This window comes from Netta rufina, assembly GCF_964035555.1.
Source record: "Netta rufina genome assembly, chromosome: 18".
NCBI lineage: Eukaryota > Metazoa > Chordata > Aves > Anseriformes > Anatidae > Netta > Netta rufina.
The window spans coordinates 12,811,014-12,838,822 of record NC_140142.1 but is presented as its reverse complement, the minus strand read 5'-3'; the positions used below and the strand labels follow the sequence as shown (position 1 = coordinate 12,838,822).

The window sequence follows — 27,809 nt, the reverse complement described above, 5'->3', positions numbered from 1 at the left end:
GCAGACCTGTGTGGTGCCAGGAGCTGGACTCTATGATCCGGCTGAGGGAGCTGGGATTGTTCAGCCTGGAGAAAAGGAGGCTCAGGGGCGACCTTATTGCTCTCTACAGGTACCTTAAAGGAGGCCCAAACTCCCTCCCCAAACTCCCTAGAAACAACTGCGTATATGAGAAGTATCTGAATGAGCAAAGAGCAAGAGCAAGTGGAGGGGAACTCTGCAGAAGAGTGGAAAATGCATGTCCACACACTCTGCTGGAAAGGTGATTTCCGGCATGGGTTGTTTCGTAAGGCCAGATGGAAATGCCTCAAAGACTGAGGAGATGAAGTGCAGTGCATAGGAGAAATTCTGGCAATGCAAGTACAGGGGAAGATATATATACATATATATATATGTATACACGTATTTGTATTATCTGCCTTTCTTGATGGGAAGATTCACATCTTTCTGTCTGTATAGTGAAATATATTTGTATAGCTACAGCTGTAACTACAGCTATATGTGCAAGTAAAGGTAAATGTATATACAGAGTTAGATGTGTACACACAGATAACTGGGAGAGAGACGGGCGAGTGGCTGGGATTCTAGGATTTTACATCACCTGAACTATCAGGAAACCAACCCAGCAGTGCTGGGAGCTGGGGAGAGGGGAGGGGTGGAGGAAGGTCCCAGTGACATGGCTGGAAGGTGGGTTGTGATGCCATTCCTACTGCAGTGACCTGACTGCCTGGTGGCAGGCAGGCAGACACGACGATGTCATCGAGTGCATCACAAACCCCATGGGACACAGGGGGCAGCTCTGGCAGGGGACAGCTCTGTCGAGCCACCATGTCTGGGCTGCTGCTGCTGAGGTCACCTCCTCACAACAGTGTGATGGGCCTGGAGCAGGCAGGCCTCAGGAGGCCATCAGGAGCAGCAGCTGTGGAAGCTGCAGACAGATGCCTGGGCCCTGGGGAGGGCTGCCCTGCAGTGATGCCACCTGGACATGGGGTGGGATCCTATGGGACAAGGCATGAGAAAGTGCTGGATATGACAGAGCACAGTGTGAGAAGGGAGAGAGTACAGGCAGGGCTGTGAGGGACAGCAGCCTCTCATATGCCCTTGGTGGGCAGAGATGTGAGCAATGGCCAAACGGCTATTCCAGACTTGCCCAGCTTCCCCCCAATTCTCCCACTTCCCTATCCCCTGGCCACCTTCCTGCCCTCATCCAAGCCCAGCCCAGCAGCCCAGGCTGGGGTGACCCCAAGACAGTGCCCACCGTAGGTTGCTGCAGAGCTCTGGGCCCTGCCACCACAGCCCCAGCCCCTCTGAAGGGCACAGCAGCTCCTGGGGGCACAGAGGGCTCAGTGCCACAGAGGGGAACATCTGATGCAGAAGCATACAGAGGTCAGTGTCCCCTGCTGTGTCCTCTGCTCTCTTCAGCAGCAGATCCTCAGAGGCCTGCAGCCCCTCCGTGCCATCCCTGGGGTTTCTCATACAGCTCCTGCTGTGCCAGGGCCAGGGCAGCTAGGCCCGAGCTGCTGCAGCCAGAAAGGGTTTGCTGGTCTCATTACTTCCTGATCAGCTGAGAGTGGGTTTCAGACAAAGAAGTTGTGGCTTCATTTATTTTGTTTAAATACACAGAGAGTCTGGCTCCTCATTTATGCAAAGCCTCAGGGTCACGAAAGATATGTTGGTACAAGGGGCTGAAGAACAGCATTTCTTTGTGGAAAACAATATCACAAGGGGAAATGAAAAACAAAACAAATTAAATCCATCCAGAAGTTAAGATGGCTTGCCCTATCATTACATAAACTGTAATTTACCTGAAGAAGAAAAGAAGCAGTTTATAGCTGCAAAAAGGTCCAGCCAGTTTCATCAGTACATCCTTAAATATCTCCATGACATCTCTTTCCTAATGGCATTCATGAGCTCCTGGTTCCTCATGCTGTAGATGAGGGGGTTCACTGCTGGGGGCATCACCGAGTACAGGACAGTCATCACCAGGTTCAGGGATGGTGAGGAGATGGAGGGGGGCTTCAGGTAGGCAAATATGCCTGTGCTGAGAAACAGGAAGACTACAGCCAGGTGAGGGAGGCACGTGGAAAAGGTTTTGTGCTGTCCCTGCTCAGAGGGTATCCTCAGCACAGCCCTGAAAATATGCACATAGGAAAAAAGAATGAAAACAAAACACACCAAAAACACAAAAACACTAAATGTGAGAAGCCCATTTTCCCTGAGGTAGGAGTCTGAGCAGGAGAGCTTGAGGATGGAGGGGATTTCACAGAAGAACTGGTCCATGGCATTGCCTTGGCAGAGGGGCAGGTAAAATGTATTGGCAGTGTGCAGCAGAGCATAGAGAACCCCACTGCCCCAGGCAGCTGCTGCCATCTGGGCACAAGCTCTGCTGCCCAGGAGGCTCCTGTAGTGCAAGGGCTTGCAGATGGCAACGTAGCGGTCATAGGACATGACAGTGAGAACATAATACTCTGTTGATAGTAAAAAGAAGAAGAAAAAGACCTGTGCAGCACATCATGCATAGGAAATGGCCCAGGAGTCCCAGAGGGCATTGGCCATGGCTTTGGGCAGAATGGTGGAGATGCAGCCCAGGTCGAGGATGGCAAGGTTGAGGAGGAAGAAGTACATGGGGGTGTGGAGGTGGTGGTCGCAGGCTACGGCGGTGAGGATGAGGCCGTTGCCCAGGAGGGCAGCCAGGTAGATGCCCAGGAAGAGCGCAAAGTGCAGGAGCTGCAGCTCCCGTGTGTCTGCAAATGGCAGCAGGAGGAACTCGGTGATGGAGCTGCTGTTGGGCATCTGATCCTCCTGGAAACTGGAATCTGCTGCTCTAGTTAGGGAGGCCTGTTCAAGGAGGAAAGAGAATTAAAATGTTAGGGTAGACCTCTGTGAGGTAAACCTATCCTATTGTTTTGTAGAAACCATAAAAAACTGCTTCTGCTTTTGGGAAGACTGGTCCTCTACTTGATCTCAAAGTGATGCTGCCTGATGGTTCTATGGGGGGCAAGAGACTCTGCAGGAGACAAGTCTGTACTAGAACAGTAAGTAAATGGAACATGAGGTGGTCTCAAATGAACTGTGTTTGATGTAACAAGGAGTTTTGAAGCATTTTTCTCAAAATTCACCCAACTGCAGAGCAGGGCTTTGTGCATAGTGCTTTGGTTTGTTACTTTACACTTGCCCCCCCTACACCTGAGGAGTGTATTTAAGGCACAAATGCTTGGTGCTTGTAATGCTCACCAAGTAAAATCTTGGGGTCCTGCAAGGCAAAGGGACTGTCCCTCAGGGCAGAGTGAGGACAGCTGGGGTATCCATCAGTCCTATTCCCAGCTACCCTGTGCAGGCTCCTCTGGAGGATGGTCACAATCAGGTGTTTCCCTGAAAAGAACCTGGATGCTGCTGAGAGAAGAGGAATCCAGGTTCAAAGGGCAGATCTCTTAACCCCTCACCCATCTCATCGTACCTGAGGAGGATCTCAGCTCTTCATGACCGTCACAGAGGGATCATAGCAGCTGCCTATATACAATGATTCAGCTGCATTTGTATGGCCTTAGGACTGCCATGTCTCCTCCATGGGGCTGCTAGATAACACAGAGCTGCTAGGGCAGAGCTGTGCTCTTGTGGAGGGCAGCCTGCAGCCCAGCAGAAGCCCCATGTAAAGAGTTAAATTTCCTTAGATGTGATGTCCTGAAAGGAGAGTCAGCTTCTTCTCCACACACAGCATTTCCCCAAGACCCAATAGTCAGGAAGGAACATGGATGCCTTTTATTCATGGACGCATCTGAGAGAACATCATCATCAGTTTTTGAGCTGTATCCAAATTCTCATCCTCAAAACTCTAGTGAGTCCAAAGAAACTCATGACATTATTGTTAGATGAGAAAAAAAGCCAAGGAGTTTTTATGGGGAAGGCATCAGCAGGGCACGGATGGTAGGGAAGTGCCCCCCACCTCTTGCCTGCAGCTCACAGCCCCCATCCCACCTGCTGGGTGCTCAGCTCTGCCCTGCAGACACCTCCTGGCAGCAGGGCTCTGCCCAGGGGCAGCTCGCTAGGTCCAGGTCACACAGACCCTTTTGACACTGCCCATGTGGTGGCGAAGCTTTTTATGAGCAGACAGATAGGAAGGGGACTTGTGCAGTCCATGTAATCCTATTTTTGAAGGCTGAGGAGACTCTGATTTCTCTTGGAAATAGCAGAGTCTATTTCTACTCCCACTAAGCCAAAGAAGAAAAAAAGATGAAAGCAGTAACGCAGGAAAGCTGAGCCTAAAGCAGCTAACACCTGCCCTGACTCTCCTCTTGCAAAGTCCCCTCGGAAACCACTGGTGGTGCTGTGGAGCTGAGCAGCCTGCCGCAGGCAGCAGTCTACCACAGGAACTGGACTTGCTGGAGGTCCGTGTAACCCTCCTCGTGATGGCTTAGGACTGCAAGCCTCTTCTTGGCTTAGGACTCTCAGAGTCTCCTTGGAAATATCAGATCTATTGCTCTTATCACTGAGCCAAAGAAAAAAAACCTGAAAGCTCAAAAGACTCAGGAAATCTGAGAGTGAAGCCGAAAACCCCTCTCTGATCCTTATTCTTGCAATATCCTCTTGGATACATCCTGCTTGCACTGTGGAGCAGGCTGCCCCAGGCAGCAGCCTCCCACCAGCAGCAGGAACCTGCTCTGCCGGGGGGGCTCCTTCCACCCGCAGCTTCTCCCCACAGCGCCCTGGGCAGCTCCCCGGGCAGGCTGAGTGCTGAGCCTGGCAGGCGGCAGAGGCCCTGGCCCGGCACACAGCCCCTGGGGCACAGCAGGGACCCTGCTCTGCACCACAGCCCTGGACACCCCTGCCTGCACCCCCAGCTTCTCCTGCCTCCAGGAACTGCGGCTGCATTGCCCTCCAGCCAGAGACTTACCGGGTGCAGGGCTGGGAAGTCTTCTTCGGCAGTGAGCTCTGGGCATCCTGCCACTTCTGCATGCCTTTAAGCACTGTGTCTCTGCAGGCAGTGCCCCCAGCCCTGCTGCGCTGTGCAGAGGAGCTGCTCCTGGGCAGAGCTGTGTCTCTGCCCCCCACCAGGCTCCCTGCACATGGCCCTGGGGCTGCAGGGGAACCTGATGGGAAGCAGCCTGAAGGAATTCCTGGAGTTTCTTCCCTCACATGGGTACACACTCTTATTGACAGCAGTGGTTTTTTTTCCTATTGTAAATAATTGTTCAGAATGCGAATCACCTCTCCTTGTCCATCATTATGCAGGACACCAAGATATGGACAGGGATGGAATCTCCTCTTTCCCTGCAGAAGGAAGCCATTCAGAGGAGAAGAATTGAAGCATCTCATCCTGCATTTCTAGTCCTGGAGTAGTTGGGTGCTCAGATCCCCCCTGGCATTCCTCATACCCACAGGGGCTGAATTCCTCTGGCCTCCATTGAGGTGTCCTCAATAAAAGCACCTGTAAGTGAGATATCTCACTAATGTTGATAACTGAAGCACTGCAGCTAATTAGTGGAAATAGAGGACAGGAAAGAGCTGCTCAGATCCTCCTTTTGAAATCTGCCATCCACAGCAGCGGGTCTCTGCTGTGAAGGAAAGCCTCTTCATGTCCAGGCTCTTGGCACAAGGTCTGGGACAAGCCTGAGTTTGGCCCTTGTGCCACAGCTGAGGTGCTGCAGCCCAGATGTGCCCCAATGCCCTCAGCCTGGGGCACAGGCAGGAGGAGCTGGATCCCCGCCTGCTGTCACAGGGCCGGGACATTGATGGAAGAGCTGCTGAGGTGTGGGGGGACAGGTCCCTCAGCTTGGGGTGCTGTGCTAGATGGGGGCAGATTCTTTAGAAGAGACAAGTGGGAATGACAAACAGCCTCCTGCATGGCAGACCGAGGGATGGTGCTGAGGCCTTCTGAAATCTCAGAGCCCCGTGTGATATCTGGGAAGGAAGGCCCTGGCATGCGCTGCAATTCCTCCATATAAGATCTACTACATCTCCTTGCTGCTGACCTCACAGGTCTTCAAATGACACAGGCTGATGTCACAGGGGGATGCCCTGCATCACCAGGATATCGTCACTGGAGCAGCGGCAGTGCCGGCACTTCCCTGCAAGGCCTGGTCCCTGCTGGGCACTGCTTGGGTGCTCCCCAGCGCTGTCCTTCTGTGGCCAGGAGTGGGGTCAGCAGGCAGCAAGCTTGCACTGGGCGACCCTCGCTGACAGGCGGAGGAGCAGGGGAACATTGCAGAGGAGCTGTGGTTGAGGAGCCAGGGCGGGAATCCCTTTTCCTCAGCGGAGGGCCAGCAGCAAGTGAGATGGAGGGTGCTGCATGGATGGGTGACCATCACCTCTGTCCTGACTTCCCTGTTTCCAGTGCTCCTGTACCTCTCCTCCAAAGGTCAGCGTGTCAGGAGCCCCTTCCGAAGGGGTGGCCCAGGAGCTGTCAGCTGTCCAAAGCTGCAGATCCTGGGCTTTGGAGGGAGGCTGGGCAAGGCTTCTGGCTGCTGTGAGAGCCCTGCCTGAGTGTCCCTCTGAGCTCAGGGGACAATGTGGCAGCCAGGACTCCTGGGTCCTGATGCTAGGGATGCCCTTATCCCTAGGGCATCTCTAGGCATGTCTCCTTGCTATGGGGTACAATCCAGGGCCAGGTGTCCCTGGGAGGTGGTGCCTCTTTGGGATCTGGCTCTGTTTAGAAAGATGGCCAGTGTCCCAGGGCCTGGTGTGGCCTGCAGCTCCCACAGGCTTCTCAGGAGTGCGCCAGAAATGCCTGTGTTGGAAATCAAGCCTTCCTCTTCTACTGCTCTCATTCAGGGGAATCTCTCTTCATTCCCATTTGCGTGGCCAAGCTGGCAGAGCATGTCCTGAGTGCTGAGATGCCATCTCTTGAATGCCACGGCCCTAGTTCTGAACCTTTCACATACCCCTACTGTGGTGGATTTACCGTGCTACACAGGTGATCTCCTCCACACTACTCCATCACAACCCCTCCCCAGAGGAAAAGAGGAAGTAAACATTTTTGTGTGTGGTTGTTTGGGGTCCCAGGATTTGGAGTTTTCTTCAGCAGTAGCGCTCCATGGGCTGCAGCTTCCTTCAGGCCAAATCTACCTGCTCCACCAGGGGCTCCTCCATGGGCTGCAGTGTGGAGATCTGCTCCACCATGGGCCTATTCATGGGCTGCAGGGGAACTTCTGGTGTCTGGAGCACCTCCTGACCTTGGTGTCTGCAGGACTGGTTCTCACTCCTCTCTCTCCCAGCTGCTGTTTCCCAGCAGGTTTTTCCCTATTTAAATCTGCTCTCACAGAGGCACAACCAGCATCGCCCATTGGCTCGGCTCTGGCCAGCAGCTGCCATGGCGTGGAGTGGGCTGTGCATTGCTCAGCAGGTGGTGAGCAATTACACTGTGCATCACTTGCTTTTTGCATTCTACTATCATCAACATCATCAACAACAACAACAATAACATCTTTATTGTTATTATTTCCCTTTATTTGCTCTCCTATTAAACAGTCTTTATCTCAACCCATGAGATTTTATCTTTTTTTCCCCTTCAATTCTCTCCCCCATCCCACTGGTAGGGTGTGGAGCAAACGGCTATGCGGTGCTGAGCTGCCTGCCAGGTTAAACCACAACACTCCCTTTGGCACATAAGGTAGGGCCCAAAGGGTAGAAATAATGACAGATGTGCCCAGAGCATGTTAAAATTAAATTGTTATAAGCTTATTATTTGTTGAAAACGATGTTGATTTTTTTGTGGATCTCAGGGTTGTAGTTGTGTTTGGTCTCTGAATTATGTTCAATAGCACATTACCAACTGTGTGTTCCTTGCAGTGTTGTTTATCACTTTTGGGGGGCTGGTTTAAGGTTATTATTTTGCTGTAATGTGTAACACTGGCTTATGGTATGATAAAATTATCGGATATGAGACTGATCTGGAAGTTGTACTCAGCATTGCTGTCACCACCACATTATAGGAACCATCTATGAGAAACTATTCTGCTCTTGTGAGGCCCCATTTAGAGTACTGCATCCATGTCTGGGGTCCCCAGGACAAGAAGAATATTGATCTGTTAGAATGGGTCCAGAGGAGAGCCACGAAGTTGGTCAGTAGGCTGGAAAACCTCTCCTATGAAGTAAGGCCGAGAGAGCTGGGAATGCTCAGCCTGAAGAAGGGAAGGCTCAGGGGTGACCTCACTGCAGCTTTTCAAATTTTAAAGGGGGCTTATAAAAAAGATGGGGAGTGACCTTCTCCTCATGCAGCCAATGATAGGACAAAGGGGGATGATATTAGACTAAAAGTGGGAGATTTAAAGTAGAGATTAGGAGGAAATTCTTCATGGTGAGGCACTGGAACAGGTTGCCCAGAGATGTTGTGGATGCCCCATCCCTGGAGGTGTTCCAGACCAGGTTGGATGAGGCCCTGAGCAACGTGTTCTAGTGGGTGGCATCACTGCCCATGGCAGGGGGGTTGGAACTAGGTGTTCTTTAAAGTCCCTTCCAACCCAAGCCATTCTATGATTCTGTGATTCTCTTCTGGGACTTCCTGTGGCCTCAGCCTCCCTTCAGTCTTCCAGGAGGACCTAAGCTGAAGAACCTTGTCTGGGGGTGATCTCTAGGGTAAGGGCCAGAACTTGGGTTGGGAGAGGCTGTCTGACTGTCTCAAGGACATGTGCTGCATACAAGTACAGCAGGAAGCTCACATGTCTGCTGGGTCATGCTTCCCTCAGTGCAAACCCTGACCCGGGATCCCAGCCTTGCTTTCTAACCCACCCTTCAGGAAGTGCGATGATATTAAGAGATGGGAAGTGTACAGCAGCAATCCTTCTTCAGTCACTGCTCAAGCCAGGTTGTGCACCAGGAAACCATGGACATGTGGTTCTGCATGATGAGCATGAATTAGGGTACCCATAGTCCCAACGTTGTCTTGGATGAGATGAACACCAGTATTTGAGGCAACTTCTAGACAAGGTCAGCTCCCATCTGATCTTTCCCCATCCCTCCTCTCACCTGTCCAGCTCTTCCTGGCCTAATGAGGTTGCTCAGCTTACTCAGCCTGGAAAAAAGAGAGCGTTGGAGAGGAGGAAAACAACAGCAGAGAATGGCCAGGGGACTGTCAAGGAGATAAAGCCACCAGTAGTGCTTCCAAGCAGGAGGATGAGATCCAGCTGGCAGAAGTTGACCTCTGGAAGTCCTTTCCAACCTGAATTATCCTTTCATCCCATGATGTGTATCACAGGGACCATTTCTGATGGTCATGGGCCTTTGAAAGGACCAAGATGTTTGAAAGATAGAACACAGGGCTATCTCAGGTATTCTTTATTCTTTGTGAAGCTGAGGTGATTCTCAGCTTCGCAAAGGGGCAACTGGAAGCAGAGATAATGCTGTGAGAGTTGGGGTGCATATGGGAAGGTCTGCTATGCACCAGCACTGCCAAAAGTATGAAGAGTGCCCGTGTCAATATGCAATGTGCACACCTTGTGTTGGCAATTGCAACATCTTACTCTTGGGAACTCTTCTGACATTGTGTGGTGAGTATGGATGAGTCTTGATGATTGCCCTGCCTCCATTTAGCTTCTGGAGGAGCCTGACTCAGACTTCAAAGGGCTCAGGGACCGGAGAAAGGGAGACACTGCTTGAGAAGTTTACAGACTTTCCAGCAGGTCAGAAGTTTCAGCCTCCTTTGAGAGCACATCAAGCAATGCTCCCTCTCTGCGGTCCCTGGGGAGAGCAGAGCTATAGAAGGAACCTTCAGAGAGTTGTTGTTGCTATAAACCCCAGAACACTGCACAGAGCAGGGGGCATGGGATGCTGCTGGAGACCCACCACAGGAGGTGCTGGGAGGAGAAAACAAGGACAAAGCAAGGTGTGAATCCTGGGGCCAGCTTGGCAGAAAAATCAGGGAAGGGAAGGGAAAAGAAGGACATGGTGAGGAAGAGGCAGAGAGAACCTAGTGAGACCCTGGCCTTGGTCTTCATTCCCAGGCACTAAGAGTGGAGAATTCACCACTTCATGCTGAGGACTTCAGGTGAGTGCTGGATGTCCTGAGTCAGGCTGGTGGTTGTTTTGCTGCTGGGTGTCTGCACAGGGTAAGTTTTGGAGACCTCAGTCTCAGTCCTGTCCTTTGCTGTGTGTCTTCCCACCTTCCCCTAGACATCCTGAGCCCCAGTACCAAACAGATATTCTGTACTGTATAATATCACGCTCAAAAATAAAACTAGGGGGGGAGTTAGCCGGGGAGCTACTGTTGCTCTGAGACTGGCTGGGCAGCAGTCTGCTGGTATTTACCAATTGCGTTGTGCATCACTTGTTTTGCGATTTTTTTCCCGTCCCCCTTTTTGTTCCTATTAAACTGTCTTTATCTCGACCCATGAGCTTTAATGAGTTTCACTTTTTTTAACCCCATTCCACTGGCAGGGAGAAGTGAGCAAATGGCTGTGTGGTGCTTAGCTGCCTGCCAGGTTAAACCACAACACTTTCTTAAATTTAACACAGAAGTATTCTTTCTCACAGGTCTCCTTCCTGGCAAGTGAGAAAAGAAAGATAAAAAACACTGCATGGGGGAAGGACAGCTTGACAATTGGACATCACCAATGGATTTTCTGCTGCTGGGACTGGGAAATGTCCCTGAACTCCAGTCACCACTTTTCTTCCTGACATTCATGATCTACTCAGTCACCATGGCTGGGAACATCCTCATCATCGTGCTGGTGGTGGCAGTGCAGCATCTGCACACCCCCATGTACTTCTTCCTGGTCAACCTGTCCTCCTTGGAGACCTGCTACAGCTCCACCATCCTGCCCCGGCTGCTGGCCAGCTTCCTGACGGGGGACGGGACCATCTCTGCTCATGGCTGTATCACTCAGTTCTACTTCTTTGGCTCCTTTGTAACATCTGAGTGTTACCTGCTGGCAGCCATGTCCTATGATCGATACTTGGCCATCTGCCAGCCCCTGCTCTATGCAAGCTTCATGACCTGGAAGGTCTGTATCCAGATGGCAGCTGGATCTTGGTTAATGGGTTTTCTGCTGTCTGCTGTAGTCATATACCTCTTATCTCAGCTGAAGTTCTGTGGCCCCAAGGCAATTGACCACTTCTTCTGTGACCTTATCCCACTGCTAGAGCTCTCCTGCAGTGAAACCAGAGTGGTCACGCTTGTAACTTTTATGCTGTCTCTCCTAGATCTGGTTTTCCCTTTCTTGTTTATGCTGGCCTCCTATGTGTGCATCATAGCTGCCATCCTGAGAATCCCATCCAGAGTGAGCAGGCAGAAGGCCTTTTCCACTTGCTCCTCTCACCTCACTGTCATCACTGTTTTCTATGGCACCCTCATCATTGTCTATATGATGTCCCGATCGGTCTCGCTAAGGCAACTCAACAAAGTGCTCTCCTTCTTCTACACTATCCTCACGCCCCTAGTCAATCCCCTCATTTACAGCCTGAGGAACAGGGAGGTCAGGGAGGCCCTGAGCAAAGGGCTTAGGAAAGCTGTGGTCTGCATACAGAGATCATAGTAGGTGAGTGACCCTTGGCACAGGCTACCTGTGGGTCTTTCACAAAGGCAAGTGCCATGTACTGTATGTATCTTTAGAAGTCTGTGCCTTTGAGCCTGCTTGCAGAGTGATGGGAATGAATGAGAGAGCTTCTTGGTGAGAAATACTGCTTTATATAGACAGATTGTGAAAAATGTTGTGGGTTTGCTTTTCCCTTCTTAATGAACTGTTCAATGCTCCTCTGATACCAGCTGCACCTCTGATCTTATCTTCACCTTCTTGTAGGGAGGTGGAGATAGGTATCTCCCGTTTCTGGATCATTTACCCTTGGAGGACCACCCATGTCTGTTGTGTCCATGGTAGTAACTGGTAAGCGATTTCCCTGTCCTGATCTGGACACATGAGCTTTCTCCTCTTCTCCCCTTCTTCTGCTGTGGACAGGACTCAGAGAGTGACCCACTGTGCACCTGGTGGCCAGCCAAGGTCAACCCACCATACTAGAGTTTCATGGATGCTTTTGAATAATGATATATTTCCGTTTATTTAATATTTCCCCCAACATGTGTGCTGAACCTGAGACCAAAAGTCCTCAGTACGTCCTCAGCTTGGGTCCACCTAGAGCACTGGAATGAAGCCATAAACACTGGAAGGATGCGCCCTCTCCTGGGACTGCTGGAAGCCTCTGCATTCTCCACAGGAGCTGGGAGATTATAGAGGACACCCTGATGCCCTCTCCACCATCTCCATGTCCATGGGACCCTCAAAAATGTCCTTCAGTCCTAAGATACAGCCTAACTTCTTCTTATATCAGGAACCTGGAGAAATTGCCCCAGAAATCTCAACAGTCTGGTGCACACAAGTAAATACACACAAACACACACAAATATGCATGTCCAAACACACAAACACATATCTCATCCACACACAAAGATGTGTACACAAGGCATGGGCACAGCCAACCAGACACAGACCAACTCCAACAGGGAACAGCACCTTCACAGCCACCATGCCACCACTAGCACACAGAGCCATGAGCAACACACCTGGCCCCATCCCCTTCCTCACCTCAGCCTGCTCTGCTGTGAAGGTCATGAGCACTCCATGCATCCCCTGCAGCACTTACCCATGGGCACAGATGCACCCATGGCTCCCTGAGTGTGGGCATGGTGTTTGGAACCACCCCGATGTCCTACCCAGGCTCTGAGCTGTTCCCCATTTGGCAGCTCCAACTCTGTCTCTCTTCAGTTCCTGCTCTCCTCCTCCTCCTCTGACCAGCCCCACCTAAGCTTGGCCAGCAAAGCAGGCACATACATTCACCTCCAACACACCAGGAGTATTCAGCAAACAGCCATCACCAGAGCTGAATAAGAAGGTAGGACAGAGCCTAGCGACTGGGCACGGGGTCTGGACAGACCAGCCCTGACCAGCCCCCTGTCCACATGCAGCTGCCCACGTGCATCCCCTCCTCTCCCCTTCCACAGGATTCTTCCACCTCAATCCACTTTGATCCCTTCCTTTCTCGGCCCTAGTCACTTCCCCACTTATCAACTCTTTCTAACTATATTTCCCCCGCTGATCCCTAGTTTGCTGTACCTGTCCACTCATTTGATAGTTCAGATACCATTGCCTACATCATTTGGACCTTCACTGGCATCACACATGGGTTCCCTGGACACAGATGCCTTTGCTAGACTTGATGCCCAGAGGGTCCCCACTGCTCCCCTCCAGCTCTCTGTGCCATTTGGCCATTGCTCACATCTCTGCCCACCAAGGGCTCGTGAGATACTGCTGTCCCTCACAGCCCTGCCTGTACTCTGCTCCTTTCTCCCACTGTGCTCTGTCACACCCAGCACTTTGTCATGCCTCATCCCACAGGCTCCCATCCCATGTCCAGGTGGCATCACTGCAGGACAGCCCTCCCCAGGGACCAGGCATCTGCCTGTAGCTTCCACAGCTGCTGCTCCTGATGGCCTCCTGAGGCCTGCCTGCTCCTGGCCCATTGCAGTGTTGTGAGGAGGTGACCTCAGCAGCAGCAGCCCAGACATGGTGGCTCGACAGAGCTGTCCCCTGCCAGAGCTGTCCCCTGTGTCCCGTGGGGTTTGTGATACACTCAATGACATCACAGTGTCTGCCTGCCTGCCACCAGGCAGTCAGGTCACTGCAGTAGGAATGGCATCACAACCCACCTTCCAGCCATGTCACTGGGACCTTCCTCCACCCCTCCCCTCTCCCCAGCTCCCAGCACTGCTGGGTTGGTTTCCTGATAGTTCAGGTGATGTAAAATCCTAGAATCCCAGCCACTCGCCCGTCTCTCTCCCAGTTATCTGTGTGTACACATCTAACTCTGTATATACATTTACCTTTACTTGCACATATAGCTGTAGTTACAGCTGTAGCTATACAAATATATTTCACTATACAGACAGAAAGATGTGAATCTTCCCATCAAGAAAGGCAGATAATACAAATACGTGTATACATATATATATATGTATATATATCTTCCCCTGTACTTGCATTGCCAGAATTTCTCCTATGCACTGCACTTCATCTCCTCAGTCTTTGAGGCATTTCCATCTGGCCTTACAAAACAGCCCATGCTGGAAATCACCTTTCCAGCAGAGCATGTGGACGTGCATTTTCCATTCTTCTTCAGAGTTCCCCTCCACTTGCTCTTGCTCTTTGCTCATTCAGATACTTCTCATATACGCAGTTGTTTCTAGGGAGTTTGGGGAGGGAGTTTGGGCCTCCTTTAAGGTACCTGTAGAGAGCAATAAGGTCGCCCCTGAGCCTCCTTTTCTCCAGGCTGAACAATCCCAGCTCCCTCAGCCGGATCATAGAGTCCAGCTCCTGGCACCACACAGGTCTGCCCAAAATTTTAGACCATGTGACTAAGTGCACAGTCCAATTGCTTCTTAAACTCTGACAAGCTTGGTGCCGTGACTCTGTATCTGGGGAGCCTGTTCCAGTGTGTAACTACCTCTCAGTGAAGAACCTCTTCCTGATATCCAGCCTGAACCTCACCTGTCACAGCTTGACACCATTCCCTCTGGTCCTATCACTGGTCACTAAAGAGAATAGAGGGGTGCCTGCCGCTCCAGTCCCCCTCGTGAGGGAGCTGTAGACCATAATGAGATCTCCCCTCAGCCTCCTCTTTCGAGGCTGAACAGGCCAAGTGACCTCAGCTGCGCCTCCTCTCTAGGCCCTTCACCATCTTTGTAGCCCTTCTCTGGACACTCTCCAATAGTTTCACATCCTTTCTGTACTGTGGTGCCCAGAACTGCACACGGTACTCACGGTGAGGCCCCAACATTGCAAGGTAGAGCGGGACAATCACCTCCCTCAACTGACTAGCAATGCCATGCTTGATGCATCCCAGGATACGGTTGGCACTCCTGGCTGCCAGGGCACACTACTGGCTCATATTCAGCTTGCTATCAACCAAAACCCCCAGATCCCTCTCTTCAGGGCTGCTCTCCAGTGTCTCGTCACCCTAAGAACAGAATTCCCCTGAAGGAGAGCAGTACAAGGGGAAGGGTTTCTGGCACACTCCTGAGAGGCCTGTGGGAGCTGCAGGCCACACCAGTCTCTGAGACACTAGACAACTTTCCACCAAGATCCAGATCCCAAAGAGGCACCAGCTCCCAGGGAAACCTGGCCCTGATTTGTCCCCCATCATGAGGACACATTGAGCCATGCCCAGACAAGCCCTACGGCTCAGGGCAGCCCTAGCATGAGGACCCATGAGTCACAAGCTCCCACAGCAGCCACCAGCCCTGTCCAGCCTCCCCCACAGCCCACGACTTGCACCTTTGGACAGCTGACAGCCCCTGTGTCACCCCTTGAGAAGGAGCTCCTGACATCCTTACCTTTTGAGGAGAGCTGCAAGAGCCCTGAGAACATGGCAGTAAGGGTGGAAGTAATGGTCACTCTCCAGGAACCCTTCATGCTGCTGGCCCTCAGCTCAGGACAAGGGATGCCCGCCCTGGCTCCTCAACCTCAACTCCTCTGCAAGGTGCCCCTGCTCCTCTGCCCATCAGCAAGGGTTGGGCAGGGAGGGTTTTGTCACATCAGGGCTCCATGCACAACAGAAAATTGTCATTTTATTGGTGTAAGCCTGAAGATTGCCTACATTTTTTTTTTTTTAAGAATTTCAAAAATTTCACTTCAATCAGCTGAAATGATTGAACACTTCTAATACAATATTTGAGGTGTCCCATGAAACCAAAATGCCGAAATGATCATATGATGATTATTACAGCAGGAGAAAAAATACTGATCTTCCTCTGTAGTTTCATTGCCAGAACTCTGTCTCTTGAGCACTGCATTTCATCTTCCCCGTCAGAGAATCATAGAATCATAAGTCAACGTCAGAAAATGCCTCCAAGATCAGCTGGTCCAACCGTTGCCCTACTGCCAATGTCACCCACTAAACCGTGTTCCTAAGCACCATGTCCAACTTTTCCTTAAACACCCCCAGGGACAGTGACTCCACCATTTCCCTGGGCAACCTGTCCCAATGTCTAACTACTCTTTCTGAGAAGAAATGTCTCCTAATTTCTAACCTAACCCCACTCCCAGTAAAATTTGAGGCCCTTCCCTCTAGTCCTATCACTAGTTTCCTGTGAGAAGAGGCCAACACTCAGCTTCTCACTACTTCCTTTCAGGTAGCTGTAGAGAGCAACAAGGTCTCACCTGAGCCTCCTCTTCACCAGACTAAACAACCCCAGTTCCCTCAGCTGCTCCTCATAGCACTCATTTTCCAGGCCTTCCACCAGGTTTGTAGCCCTTCTCTGGACATGCTCCAGCACCTGGATGTCCTTCTGGAAGTGAGGGGCCCAAAACTAAACAGAGTACACGAGGTACGGCCTCACCAGAGCAGAGTACAGGGGGATGATCACCTCCCTGGTCCTGCTGGTTACACTACTCCTGTTACAAGCCAGGATGCTGTTGGCCTGTTGGCCTTCTTGGCCACCTTGGCACGCTGCCAGCTCATCTTCAGGCAAGTTTTGACCACACCCCCAGATCCCTTTCCTCTGCACAGCTTTTGAGCCACTCTGCCCCAAGCCTGTAGCCTTGCATCGGGGTTATTGTGAACAAAGGGCAGGACCCGGCACTCAGCCATGGTGAACCTCATCCCACTGGCCTCTGCCCATCGATCCAACCTGCCCAGGTCCCCCTGCAGGGCCTTCCTACACTCCAGCAGTTTGACACTTCCCCCCAACTTGGTGTCACCTGCAAACTTACTGAGGGTGCACTCAATTCCCACACCCAAATCATCAATAAAGATATTAAAGAAGATGGGTCCCAACACCAACTCTTGGGGAACACCACTGGTGATTGCTCATCAGCTGGATTTCAGTTCATTCACCACTACTCTCTGGGCATATCCGTCCAGTCAGCTTTTAACCCAGCATAGAGTGTACCTGTTCAAGCCATGGGCTGCCAGCTTCTCCAGGAGAATACTGTGGGAGACTGTGTCAAAGGCCTTGCTGAAGGCTAGGCAGACTACATCAATGGGCTTTCCCTCATCCCCCAGGCAGGTCACTGGTCATAGAAGGAGATGACTCTGGTCAGGCAGGACTTTCAGGTATTTCCAGCTGGCCTGATTAAAGAGACCATATCAGAAGTCACCTTTCCAGCAGACTATCTGGACATGTGCGGTTTCCATTGTTCTGCAGAGTTTCCCTCCACTTGCTCTTTGGTCATTCAGATACTTCTCATGCATCGAGTTGCTTCTTGGGACTTAAGGGGAATTCAACTTGCCTGTCTTTTGGTAGTCTCTCTCATCATCCATGTAGACTACTCTGTAGCTATATTTCTCATTTACCATTTCCCATCTATTTGAGTCAGATGTTTTTTTGTATACTTATCCTCTGTGCATGGTTCAACTTGGATATGGCTCATTGCTGTGGACTTATTTTTTACTTTTTTTTTTTTTTTTTTTTTTTTTTTTTTAACGTGTGTTTCTTTGCTGTATTTTTTGTTAAGTATTGATAATAGAGGCACACATGTAAATAACAAGAAAAAACTGTTTGCATCTACTTTTCTCTGGTAAGGAGGCAGCAGCTGGTGCAAAGAAGCTGTAACATCCACCTGCAGACTTCAGTGGAGAAGTCTGGTGTAATTAAAAGTGATGCAAGTCACGGTGGCTGATGAGAGAAGTGGTGGGGATGGAGAGCTGAGCAGCAAGGTTGTCCATACAGTCTAGGACTTCAAGGGAATGCGTTTTCTATCCATCCAGACCTCCTTAGGAGACACTTTGGATCCATGTCAACTACTGAATGCTACTAAGTTAAATAAGCTTACATATGAAAATGTTGTTTTGTAAAGTGGTCATTGAAAACTTCCTCTTTAAACTGCATTCTTGAAAACTCACTAATTAACTGTACAAGTCTGGAAGACTCGATGAAAATGGCTGAATTGTAATGAGCCCCATGGTGCATTTGGTGCTGAGTCCATAAACCTCAGGTAGTAAGAAGAGAATGATGTAACTGCAGGAGAAGTTCAAGTCAGAAGGAAACTTTGAAATGTCTGGGAGTATTAATAGGCCCCAGTGAGGGTCATTACTTACAAAGCCGCCCTATGGACTTGTTAGAGCAGACAATGTGAGGCCATGATTGCAGGTAGGCAAAGGCACTGGGCAGGAGACTCTGATGCTGAGTAAAGGCCTTGGTTTGTTTGGTGAAGCAGAAAGGCAAGGCCCTGGCCCCCAGCCCCTGGGCAGGGAGGTCCTGTCCCTCACCCATGGCTCAGGGCTCTTCCTGGGGCAGTGGGATGTCGGGTGTGTAATGCTGTGTGAAGGACAACGCTATGACACCTGCTGGCCTCCCCACTGGGTTGCTGCCCTGCACTGTCCTATCCCTTCCCACTTTTCCCTGCAGGCTGTAGGCACCCACCTTGCTTCTCCACTTTGCTCTCACCCTGGCATTTCCGTATTTTCACTGTTGTCTGCCCACCCTCACTGGCACATCTTTGAAACACAATGGCATGGGCTGACCACAGACTTCTGCATGACCTATAGCACCACGGCACTACCCTTTCAGTGACATTTCCTCCTCCTCATGCCCGCTCTGCACCATCCAAACAGCACTTTGTAGCAGTTTTGACATTCTTCTGCTGTTTCTCATCACCAGAGAAAGCTCCATAATTCACAACCCCCTTTTTTGTAGGTGTCCGAAGCCATCAGCTTTCTGGAGCCCTATGGCCTGACCAGACAGAAGAAACCTCACCAGGATCTTCCAAGCCATATAACTGCTGCTGGCCTTTTAGCTTCTCAGGTAGATATAAAACCCACACTCAAGGCCTCTTCCTGCATGGGGCCTGTCAGGCTCTCAGACAGAGGGCATCTCACAATCAGTGTGCCAAGCAGGTGCCTTCTGCTGCCTTATCAGGGATGCTGGCAGGTGTAAGTTGAAAAGCACAGATGTCAGCCAGGAGGCAAGGGCTGACAAATCAGCTACTTCAGGAAGAAGCCACCTCAAAGGCCCTGTCCCCAGCCATGTTACTGCCACTGGCCTGTGTGCTCCAGTCAGAGGTGACCAGATGGTCTTAATGGATTTGAAATTTCTGAGGCACAACAGACCTCCAAATAATATACCCACATCGCAACCTGGTTGTGGGCCAGGACTTGACCCAATTAAAAGGAAAAATTTTAATGGATTTTATTAATAAATTTTCTACCATACCATTGCTTCAAATATGGAAACCATCTTCACAGGATCTACTGTGTTCATAGTAATACACGATGTTTCTCTCCCTTTGCCTCTCTTTTCTTCTTACTCTACCTTTCAGGATTTCAGAGAGCTCTCCAGTAGAGAAAGTCATTGAATCACAAAATAACTCATGTAGGAAGAGACCCCTGAATGGCATCCTCTTCAGATTTCCTGCTCAAGGGAGCCTAAAGTAGATGCGGTTGGTCAAGTGCTCCTCTGTGCATGGCACCACCCAGAAAGGATCTGAAAATGTGCTCCATCCTGTAATTCCGAGACTTAATGACGACATTCAACAGTGTTGGCCCAAGTGCTGATCATTGAGGGATGCTGCTAGGAACTGCCTGACAGGAGAACTTTGCAGCACGGATGACACCTGGGCCTGATTGTCCAGCCGAATTCCCACCCACAGCCTCATCCATTTGATAAGTCCACATAGCATCAATCAGGCTATGAGAAGTCTCTGGGAGACAAAGTGACAGGCCAAGGTGCAGGTAGACAGCGTCCCTTTCTTTCCCCTCCCCTATGGGTTCAGCAATCCTGTTTTTGTCCTTCAAGTGCCTGGAGGTGGCTGTGGAAAAACTTGCCCCGTCACCTTCTGAGGGACTGAGGTAAGGCTGACCAACCATAATTCTTTCCACCCTCTTTTCTCCTCTTCTGGAAGACAGGTTTGATGTCATTCCAAGTCTCCAGAAAGCTCTCTGGTCCTTCTGGCACATTTGCTGACATAGTCCAGGAAAGAAAGGGAAGGTGATGCAGCAGACAGGCAAGAACGCACAAGATTTTCCCTTGCACATCCAAAGGCAGGGCATTGCAGTGGTTGTGGTGTCCCTCTGGCACCTGCTGCCTCTCCCAGATTCTGGGAGGCACCCCAGCCCTGCAGTGCATTGCCCTGCTCTGCACTCATCTGAGATGCCCCACAGCATGAGGAACGGACACAGGCTGAGGGCATTTGTGCTCACTCAGGTTTGCCTAAGTACACACACAAAATGTACACACTGAAACCTCATCTGTGCGAGGCATGCAGGTGGAGTTCTGACTGATCCATTCTGTGTCTTTCTGTGGAGGAACAAAACAACCTATCTGAGCTGGGTTAAGAGCCAAAAAAGTCACCCAAGAAGTAACCAGGACAATATCCAGCCCTTGTTCTGTACCATTTGTATCATGACAGGTCCCAGACTTTCCAATAAGTCTTCATTAATCAGCACCCTGCAATTAAAACACAGATATCATTCCCTTAGTCTATGGGCCACCTCTCTGAAATCTTCATAAAATGTTCAAGGAGTCCATTTAGTCCATGAATTGGGTTCTATGTGTTATTGTGGCCCCACAGGACAGGAGAAGACATATATTACATGGAGTGACAGGGCACCAATGCCAGCTCAGGTTAGGTCACTGCTGCACTTGCACTGCTCCTTGTGAGGCTCCTCTGCTATTGGTTCGAGTGTTTCCTGTTGTGGAACATGGCTGCGTGGTGCTTATCTGCCTGCTGGGTTAAACCACAGCACAGACCATGCCGCAGAATCTGACATTGCCATGAGCTCCTCCCTTCACCCCTGCTCCAGCCTGGGCTCGTCCACCGGCCACAGCACTTTAGAGGTGTATCTGTTCCAACATGATATTCATGAGCCACAGTCCCTTCAGAGCTTTACCTACTGTATCATGGAATTACCAGCGGCCACAGGTGCTTGCAGGTGTGCCTTCAGAGGTGTACACTTATCCATGGGCCACATTCACTTCACAGGCATACCTGATCTAGTGTGGCCTTTTCCATTCCAGAAGCATGATGTGGAGTACTGGCCTGCAATGTAGAGATTCAATACAAAAACAATTCAAGCAAATGTGGGTCTGGGACATACATGTATTGGCTGATAGAGGACCATTAGGATCAGGCATTGGAAGAAGCCTGATGTCTTGTGAGGAAACCATGGGTATTGGTAAATCCTCAGAAAAATAAAGAGTTCTATTTCAAGATAATGCCAGAAAGGATGGAGAGAAATTAGGACAGCTTTGGCAATCATGGAGTCAGAGTGAGCTGGGAAAGTGAGTGTGTGGTAATAGTATACAGGGATGAAAGTACAGGTAGAGGAAAATTTGGGACAGGCTGTGGAGGGGGATGGCAAAGGGCCATTTTGGGGCTGAAGCCTCCCCAGTGGAACTGATGGCCTCAGGGCTACTGCTGCATCCTCTTCCACTGAGGCTTACCAGAGGACACTGGTCCCTTACTGCCCCAGGGCCTTGTTACCCCCTCAACCCCACAGAGCCTGGCAAGTGTCCTACCAGTGTCCTACACTCAGAATTGCACACCCCCACATCACACTGCCCTTGCCAGAGCCCCGAGCAGCCCAGGAAGTGCAGGATCCCCCTTCCCAGGGGATGCGCTCAGGCCTTGGCCATCCCCCTTGGTGAAACACATCAAGGGCTTTCAGAGTAACTTCTCCATTTGATTTTCCACCTGTAACCAGTGCCTCTGATTTCCTCCTCCACCATCTCCAGGGATGGGCACCTTGTCTGGTTATTTCCCTCGTGGTCTCTTCTGGGATGGCCCTCATCGAGGTTGGCCAACACCCTCAAACTTTTGGGGGCTTGCTTCTGTCCTTTACTTCTTCAGAGACTTGCTTCAGGATCTGCAGTTCAGGAACTTGGAAGCAGAGGGCGAATCAACATGCAAAACTCCCTCACAAGCCAAGGCTTTGGGCATAATTCTCCCGAAGTCTTAAATTCCTGTGGGGTTCATTAGGGAGATGCCGGGAATCTCCTTAAAGGGACTGACTTCAATAATAATAATAATAATAATAATAATAATAATAATAATAATAATAGTAGTAGTAGTAGTAGTAGTAGTAATAATAGTAATAATAATAGTAATAATAATAATAACCCTTATAGGAAAGAATCTAAGAATCTCTTCTTTCTGCTGTGTGTTTTTTTTTTAGTTGTCTACCTACAGATAAAATGATACCAGCAAACTCCAACTGATATTAATTCTGAGTGTCTTCTAAGGGACTTTGAACATGTATTTTTAAAGACAGAAGGTCCTGTGTCATATCTCACAGTCCCAAATGGGTGCTTCAGCTGTTCCACGACATCCTTGAGGCAGCAGCAACATCTCTGTGGGCAACTGAATCAAGTCCTGAAGGACATTGTAGGCCAAATTGAATGTATGTGGAAAATTCCTTAATTTAATGTAATAAACTTGTAAGAAGACTTCAGTTTCAGAACTTTTTATGCTTGTCCACAAGTTCTCACCTTTTTTTTTTTTTTTAAATAGGTCACGTACATGGACCAGCAAGATGATGACATCCCCCTTTATGTAAAGATTAAAAAAATGCAACTCTTTCCAAAAATACATTTTTTCCCAGCACTTGGAAGGGAGATTATGTTCCCAGGACATGCACATCTTGGCACATTTCACCTTTACATCTCAGGTCTAAGCAGAGCAGAGAGCAAGGTTAGAGAATTTGGATACATCCTGCTTTTATCTTTTTGCTGTCGAGCAATGGCCAGTCCTGTGCTAGGACTTCCCTCACACATCCTTCCTGTTTATGAGCCAGCCAAATCTTTACGGCACAAGTGGCAGACTCCAAACAATACCCAAAAGCCCAGAGCACAGACTTATCAGTGAATCATAGAATCATTTAGGTTGGAAATGACCTCTAAGATTATCCAGTCCAACCTTTAACCTAGCACTGCCCAGTCCACCATTAAAACATGCCATGTAGCCCTACATCTTCATGTTTTTTAAAGACCTCCGAGGAAGATGACTCAACTACTTCCCTTGGCAGCCTGTTCCAATACTTCACAACTCTTTCAGAGAAGAAATTGTTCCTAATATCCAACCTAAACCTCCTCTGGCAGAACTTAAGTCTTATCACTTTTGTCTTATCACTTGGTGCTTGGGAAAACAGACCAACCCCAACTTCACTATAGCCCCATTTACAGTGATTGTAGAGTATGATAAGGTCTCCCCTGAACCTCCTTTTTAAGCCCAGAGCAGAGCTGAGGAAGGCAAGTATGACCCCTGTCTTCAAGGAAGGCAAGAAGGAGGACATGGGAAACTAGAGGCCAGACAGCCCCTCCTCAGTTCCTGGGAAGGTGATGGAGCAGCTAATCCTGGAAAACATTTCCAAGCACATGGAGGACAAGAAAGTGATCAGGAGTGCTCAACATGGATTCACCAAGGGTTTCTTATGACTTACCAACTTGATAGCCTTCTCCAATGAAAAGACTGCCTTGGTAAGTGAGGGGAGAGAAGGGGATATTGTCTGCCTTGTCCTCAGAAATGCTCTTGAGATGTCTCTCATAAGATCCTGATAGAGAAGCTGGTGATGTTTGACTAGAATGAGGAGGCAGTGAGGTGAACTGAAAAGTGCCTGGACATCTGGGCTCACAGCCCTGTGACACACAGTCTAGGTGGAGGTCAGTGTCTTGGTTCCACTCGAGTGGGCAGCCGAGCTCCACCACAGCCGCTCTCTCACTCCCCTTCCTCAAAGAGGAATGGGGAGAAAATATGTGAAAAGGGCTCAAGGGTTGAGATGAGGACGAGAAAATCATGCAGTAATTATTGTAACGGGCAAAACAGACTCAGCATAAGAAGATAGTAAGATTTATTGCTCATTACTAACAAGCTAGAGAAGTGAGAAACAAAGGAAAGAAACCTAAAGCACCTTCACCCCCCATTCACCCTCTTCCACCTCCTCCCCCCGAGCGGCGCAGGGGAACGGGGGAATGGGGGTTATGGTCAGTCTACAGCACTTCTTCTCTGCCGCTCCTTCTCGGTCACTCTCGTCCCCTGTGCTGTGGGGTCCCACCCACGGGATGCAGTCCTTGATGAACTGATCCGGCGTGGGCTTCCCAGAGGCAGCAGCTCTTCCAGAACTGCTCCAGATATGGGTCCGTACCATGGGGTCCATCCCTCAGGAGGAAACTTCTCCAACCTGGCTCCCCCACAGGCAGCAGCTCCTGCCAGGTCACCTGCTCCACTGTGGTCTCCTCCACGGGCTGCAGCATGGAACCCTGCTCCTCCGTGGTACTCCATGGGCTGCAGGGGGACATCCTGCTTCACCATGGTCCTCACCACAGGCCGCAGGGGACTTCTGCTTCGGTGCCTGGAGCACCTCTCCCCCTCCTTCTGCACTGACCTTGGCACCTGCAAGGTCGTTCCTCACTCCCTTCACTCTCCCAGCTGCTGTGTGGCGCAGCGTTTTTTTCCCTGTCTTAAATATGCTCTCACAGAGGCGCAAAACAACATCTCTTATTGTCTCAGCTGTCGAAAACTATGTAGCCCTTACCAAACATGGGGCAGCTTCTAGATCCTTCTCACAGAAACCACTCCTATGGCCCCCTGCTACCAAAACCTTGTCACGTAAACCCACTACAGTCAGTCACGAGCAGAGCAATGTGGAGTCAATATTGCATCCTTCCAGACCTCAACCATTTTGTAATTTTGTGATCCTGTGATATCCTTTCTGGCAAATCAGAATTGCTGGGCATCTCCCTGAAGTGCCAGGGCACTGATGTGTACAGTGTGTAGAAGAGAAGGAGTAACCAGAGTTCTGTGTGTGGTTACAGAGGTCTCATTTTGGATAGCAGAGATGGTGTGACAGCCCATAACAGGAGCGCAGCCAGGAGTGGACAGGCTTGTAAGGCACGGAGGGGGAGCAGACATTTCTAAAGGAGAGCAGCGGCAATGCAAGGAGCTCTGCCCTGGTGTTGCTGATGAGAGTTCATGGCTTTGAATGAGCAGGCACACCAACATGGGTGACCTTGTAGTTGCTGTCACCTAGAGATCTCCTGTAAGGAAGAAGCAGCAGCTATGGCCTTTCTCAGAAAAGTGGAAAATGCCTCATGTTTGCAAGTGCCATTCCTCACAGAGGAAGTTGAAACAACCAGATTTCTGCTAGAATACCAACACAGCAGGGAGCAAGCCATCTGATTGGTTTCTCTAGGTCATCAATGTTAAATTTATGAGCATTGTTATTCTTAGGCCAGCCAAAGCCCTCCTGGAGTTGAATCTGTCAAGGAACATGAAGAACAAGAAAGACTTCTACAAGAAGTGAATCAGTACATCAGCAGTGAAAGGAAGGCTAGGGAAAAGGCAGACCCACTGCTAAATGAAGGGAGGGCCCTGGTGGGAAAGGCCATAGGGAGAGCTGAGGCACTGCTCACTGCCCTCTTTGCTGCACTCTTTCCAACCTTGCCTTCTGGAGTGGCAAGTCCATGAGATCTGTGAGAGGGGTCTTATCCATATTAGATAAAGACAAGGCAGCCCAAGTCTTTTCTCTGGCACCCAGTGAGACAGTGGGCACCAAACGAAACATTGGTACTACCATCTGAACACAGGAAAGCACTTCCATACTGTGACTTTGGTTGATGAGTGGCATGGGTTGCTCAGAGAAGCTGTGGAAGCTTCATCCCTGGAGGCAGTCAGATCCCATTTGGACATGGAGTTGGACAACCTGCTCAGGCTGATCCTGCTTGGGGTTGACCTAGGAAACCTCCAGAGCTCCCTTCCAACCTCAAACGTTCTGTAGTTATGTGATACCTGGCAGTATTTCTGAGAACTTTTCTGTGGTACCTTAAATCGGTCTGAGTCCTGGTGCCCATGGTGCCCAGGAGCGCTGGGGCTGGTGCTGCCCAGGGATGCCAGGAGCGCTGAGGCTGGTGCTGCCCACCCTTACATCCTGCCCCAGGTGTCTCTTGGTCCCTGGGATCATTGCTGTGACTGAGGGGAGAGGCCAGCCTGGCTGGGGCCTGGCAGTAGTTTTGCAGTGGTGGCTTTGTGGGAACTTGCCACAGTGCTGTGGCTCCTGTCCACAGGCCTGTCTCTGGGCTGGCCCAGCACCACTGCCCCACACACAGCCACAGATCCCAACAGGAGGAAGGATCCAGACATCTCCAAGACCAGCTCCCACCTGGGATTTTGTACTTTCCCTTTGGTTGATGCCACCAATACTGAGCTTTAAACAAAAAGCTCAGACATCAGGAAGTGAAAAAGTCCCATTTAATTTATATGCAGCTATTACTTTGCTACAAGAAAGTCCTCATTGATACACACTTTTAAACAGGCTTGGACGGGCTTCATCTGACACAATGCATGTTCTTTCCTCAATATCAGTGGTAGGAGTGAAAGGATTTGGGGGGAGGGTGGGGAGGGATGAAAAGCAGAAGCACCAGCAGTTAAAAATAATGAAATATGAAAACAAGACAAAATATAATAATGCAAAAGAAGGCAACACAAGGTTTGAATGGATACAGGGGGTCACCTTTGGAGAGATATGGGACATTTATGATTCCTGAAAAATGTCCATAAAAGCACTTTCACAATAGCATCCTTTAGTGCTTGCATCCTCATGCTGTAGATGAGGGGGTTCAGTGCTGGGGGAACCACAGAGTAAAGAACTGCCACCACCAGGTCCAGGGCTGGAGAAAAGATAGAAGGGGGCTTCAGGTAGGCAAACACACCAGTGGTGATTAACAAAGAGACCACGACCAAATGAGGGACACATGTGGAAAAGGCTTTGTGCCGTCCCTGCTCAGAGGGCATCCTCTGCACAGTCCTGAAGATCTGAACATAGGAGAGAACAATGAAAACAAAACAACCCAAGAACAGAAGACTACTAAATGTGAGAAGTGCAAGATCCCTATAGTAGGAATGTGAGCAGGAGAGCTTGAGGATCTTGGGGATTTCACAGAAGAACTGGTCCACAGCATTTTCTCTGCAGAGGGGCAGTGAAAATGCATTGGCAGTGTACAGTACAGCATTGAGAAAGCCACTGCCCCAGGCAGATGCTGCCATCTGGGCACAAGCTCTCCTGTCCAGGAGGGTCCTGTAGTGCAGGGGCTTGCAGATGGCAACGTAGCGGTCATAGGACATGATGGTAAGAAGGGAACAGTCCGATGACATTAAAAAGACAAACAGAAATTCCTGTTCAACGCATCCTGCATAGGAAATGGTCCTGGTGTTCCAGAGGGAATTGGTCATGGCTTTGCAGACAGTGGTGGAGATGCAGCCCAGGTCGAGGAGGGCGAGGTTGAGGAGAAAGAAGTACATGGGGGTGTGGAGGTGGTGGTCACAGGCTACAGAGGTGAGGATGAGGCCGTTGCCCAGGAGGGCAGCCAGGTAGATGCCCAGGAAGAGCACAAAGTGCAGGAGCTGCAGCTCCCGTGTGTCTGCAAATGGCAGGAGGAGGAACTCGGTGATGGAGCTGCTGTTGGACATGTGCTGCCTGTTGAGTATGGAGATCTGTACAGGCAGTAAAAGACAACGACATGTTAGGACAGGTTTCTCTGAGTGAAGCCTATGCCATTCCTTTTAGACCTCCCCTGCCATACTCAAATGCTTTTTGCTTCTCTGCTGAAATCTTTGGTTTAGCTCCATGACATGAGCTTCATTTTTAAGGTTCAGTCTCAAATGAGGAACAGGGGGCTCTGGTTCTGGTCTCGTAAGGGAATCAGTCTTGACCAGTGCAGGGAGTACACAGGAACATGGCAGGAGGGCAAGGTTTTATTTTCAGATTTTGTCTTATGAAATCCCTTCTTACACAAAAAGGAACAGTATCACAGAATGGCTCGGGTTGGAAGAGACCTTACAGATAATCTAGTTCCAGATGCCTTGCCATGGGCAGGGATGCTACCCACTAGATCACGATGCCCA

The 27,809-nt window shown here is 50.1% G+C and overlaps 2 protein-coding genes and 1 pseudogene across 3 annotated transcripts; 1 reads left to right on the top strand and 2 right to left on the bottom strand.

Annotated features, from left to right (window-relative positions):
- Nucleotides 1–1,854: 1,854 nt before the first annotated feature.
- On the bottom strand, nucleotides 1,855–2,790 carry LOC311216511 (olfactory receptor 14C36-like; annotated as a pseudogene). Its single transcript has one exon. The product of its transcript is annotated as an olfactory receptor 14C36-like (transcript).
- A 7,838-nt stretch (nucleotides 2,791–10,628) lies between these two features.
- On the top strand, nucleotides 10,629–11,462 carry LOC311216510 (olfactory receptor 11A1-like; the record flags this gene model as incomplete). The annotated part of the gene is made up of 1 exon (XM_084298036.1): nucleotides 10,629–11,462. One exon carries the CDS (start codon nucleotides 10,629–10,631, stop codon nucleotides 11,460–11,462), a length of 834 nt encoding a protein of 277 aa, XP_084154162.1.
- A 14,952-nt stretch (nucleotides 11,463–26,414) lies between these two features.
- On the bottom strand, nucleotides 26,415–27,374 carry LOC311216509 (olfactory receptor 14A16-like; the record flags this gene model as incomplete). The annotated part of the gene is made up of 1 exon (XM_084298035.1): nucleotides 26,415–27,374. The coding sequence occupies one exon, from the start codon at nucleotides 27,372–27,374 to the stop codon at nucleotides 26,415–26,417; it is 960 nt and encodes a 319-aa protein (XP_084154161.1).
- Nucleotides 27,375–27,809: the final 435 nt, after the last annotated feature.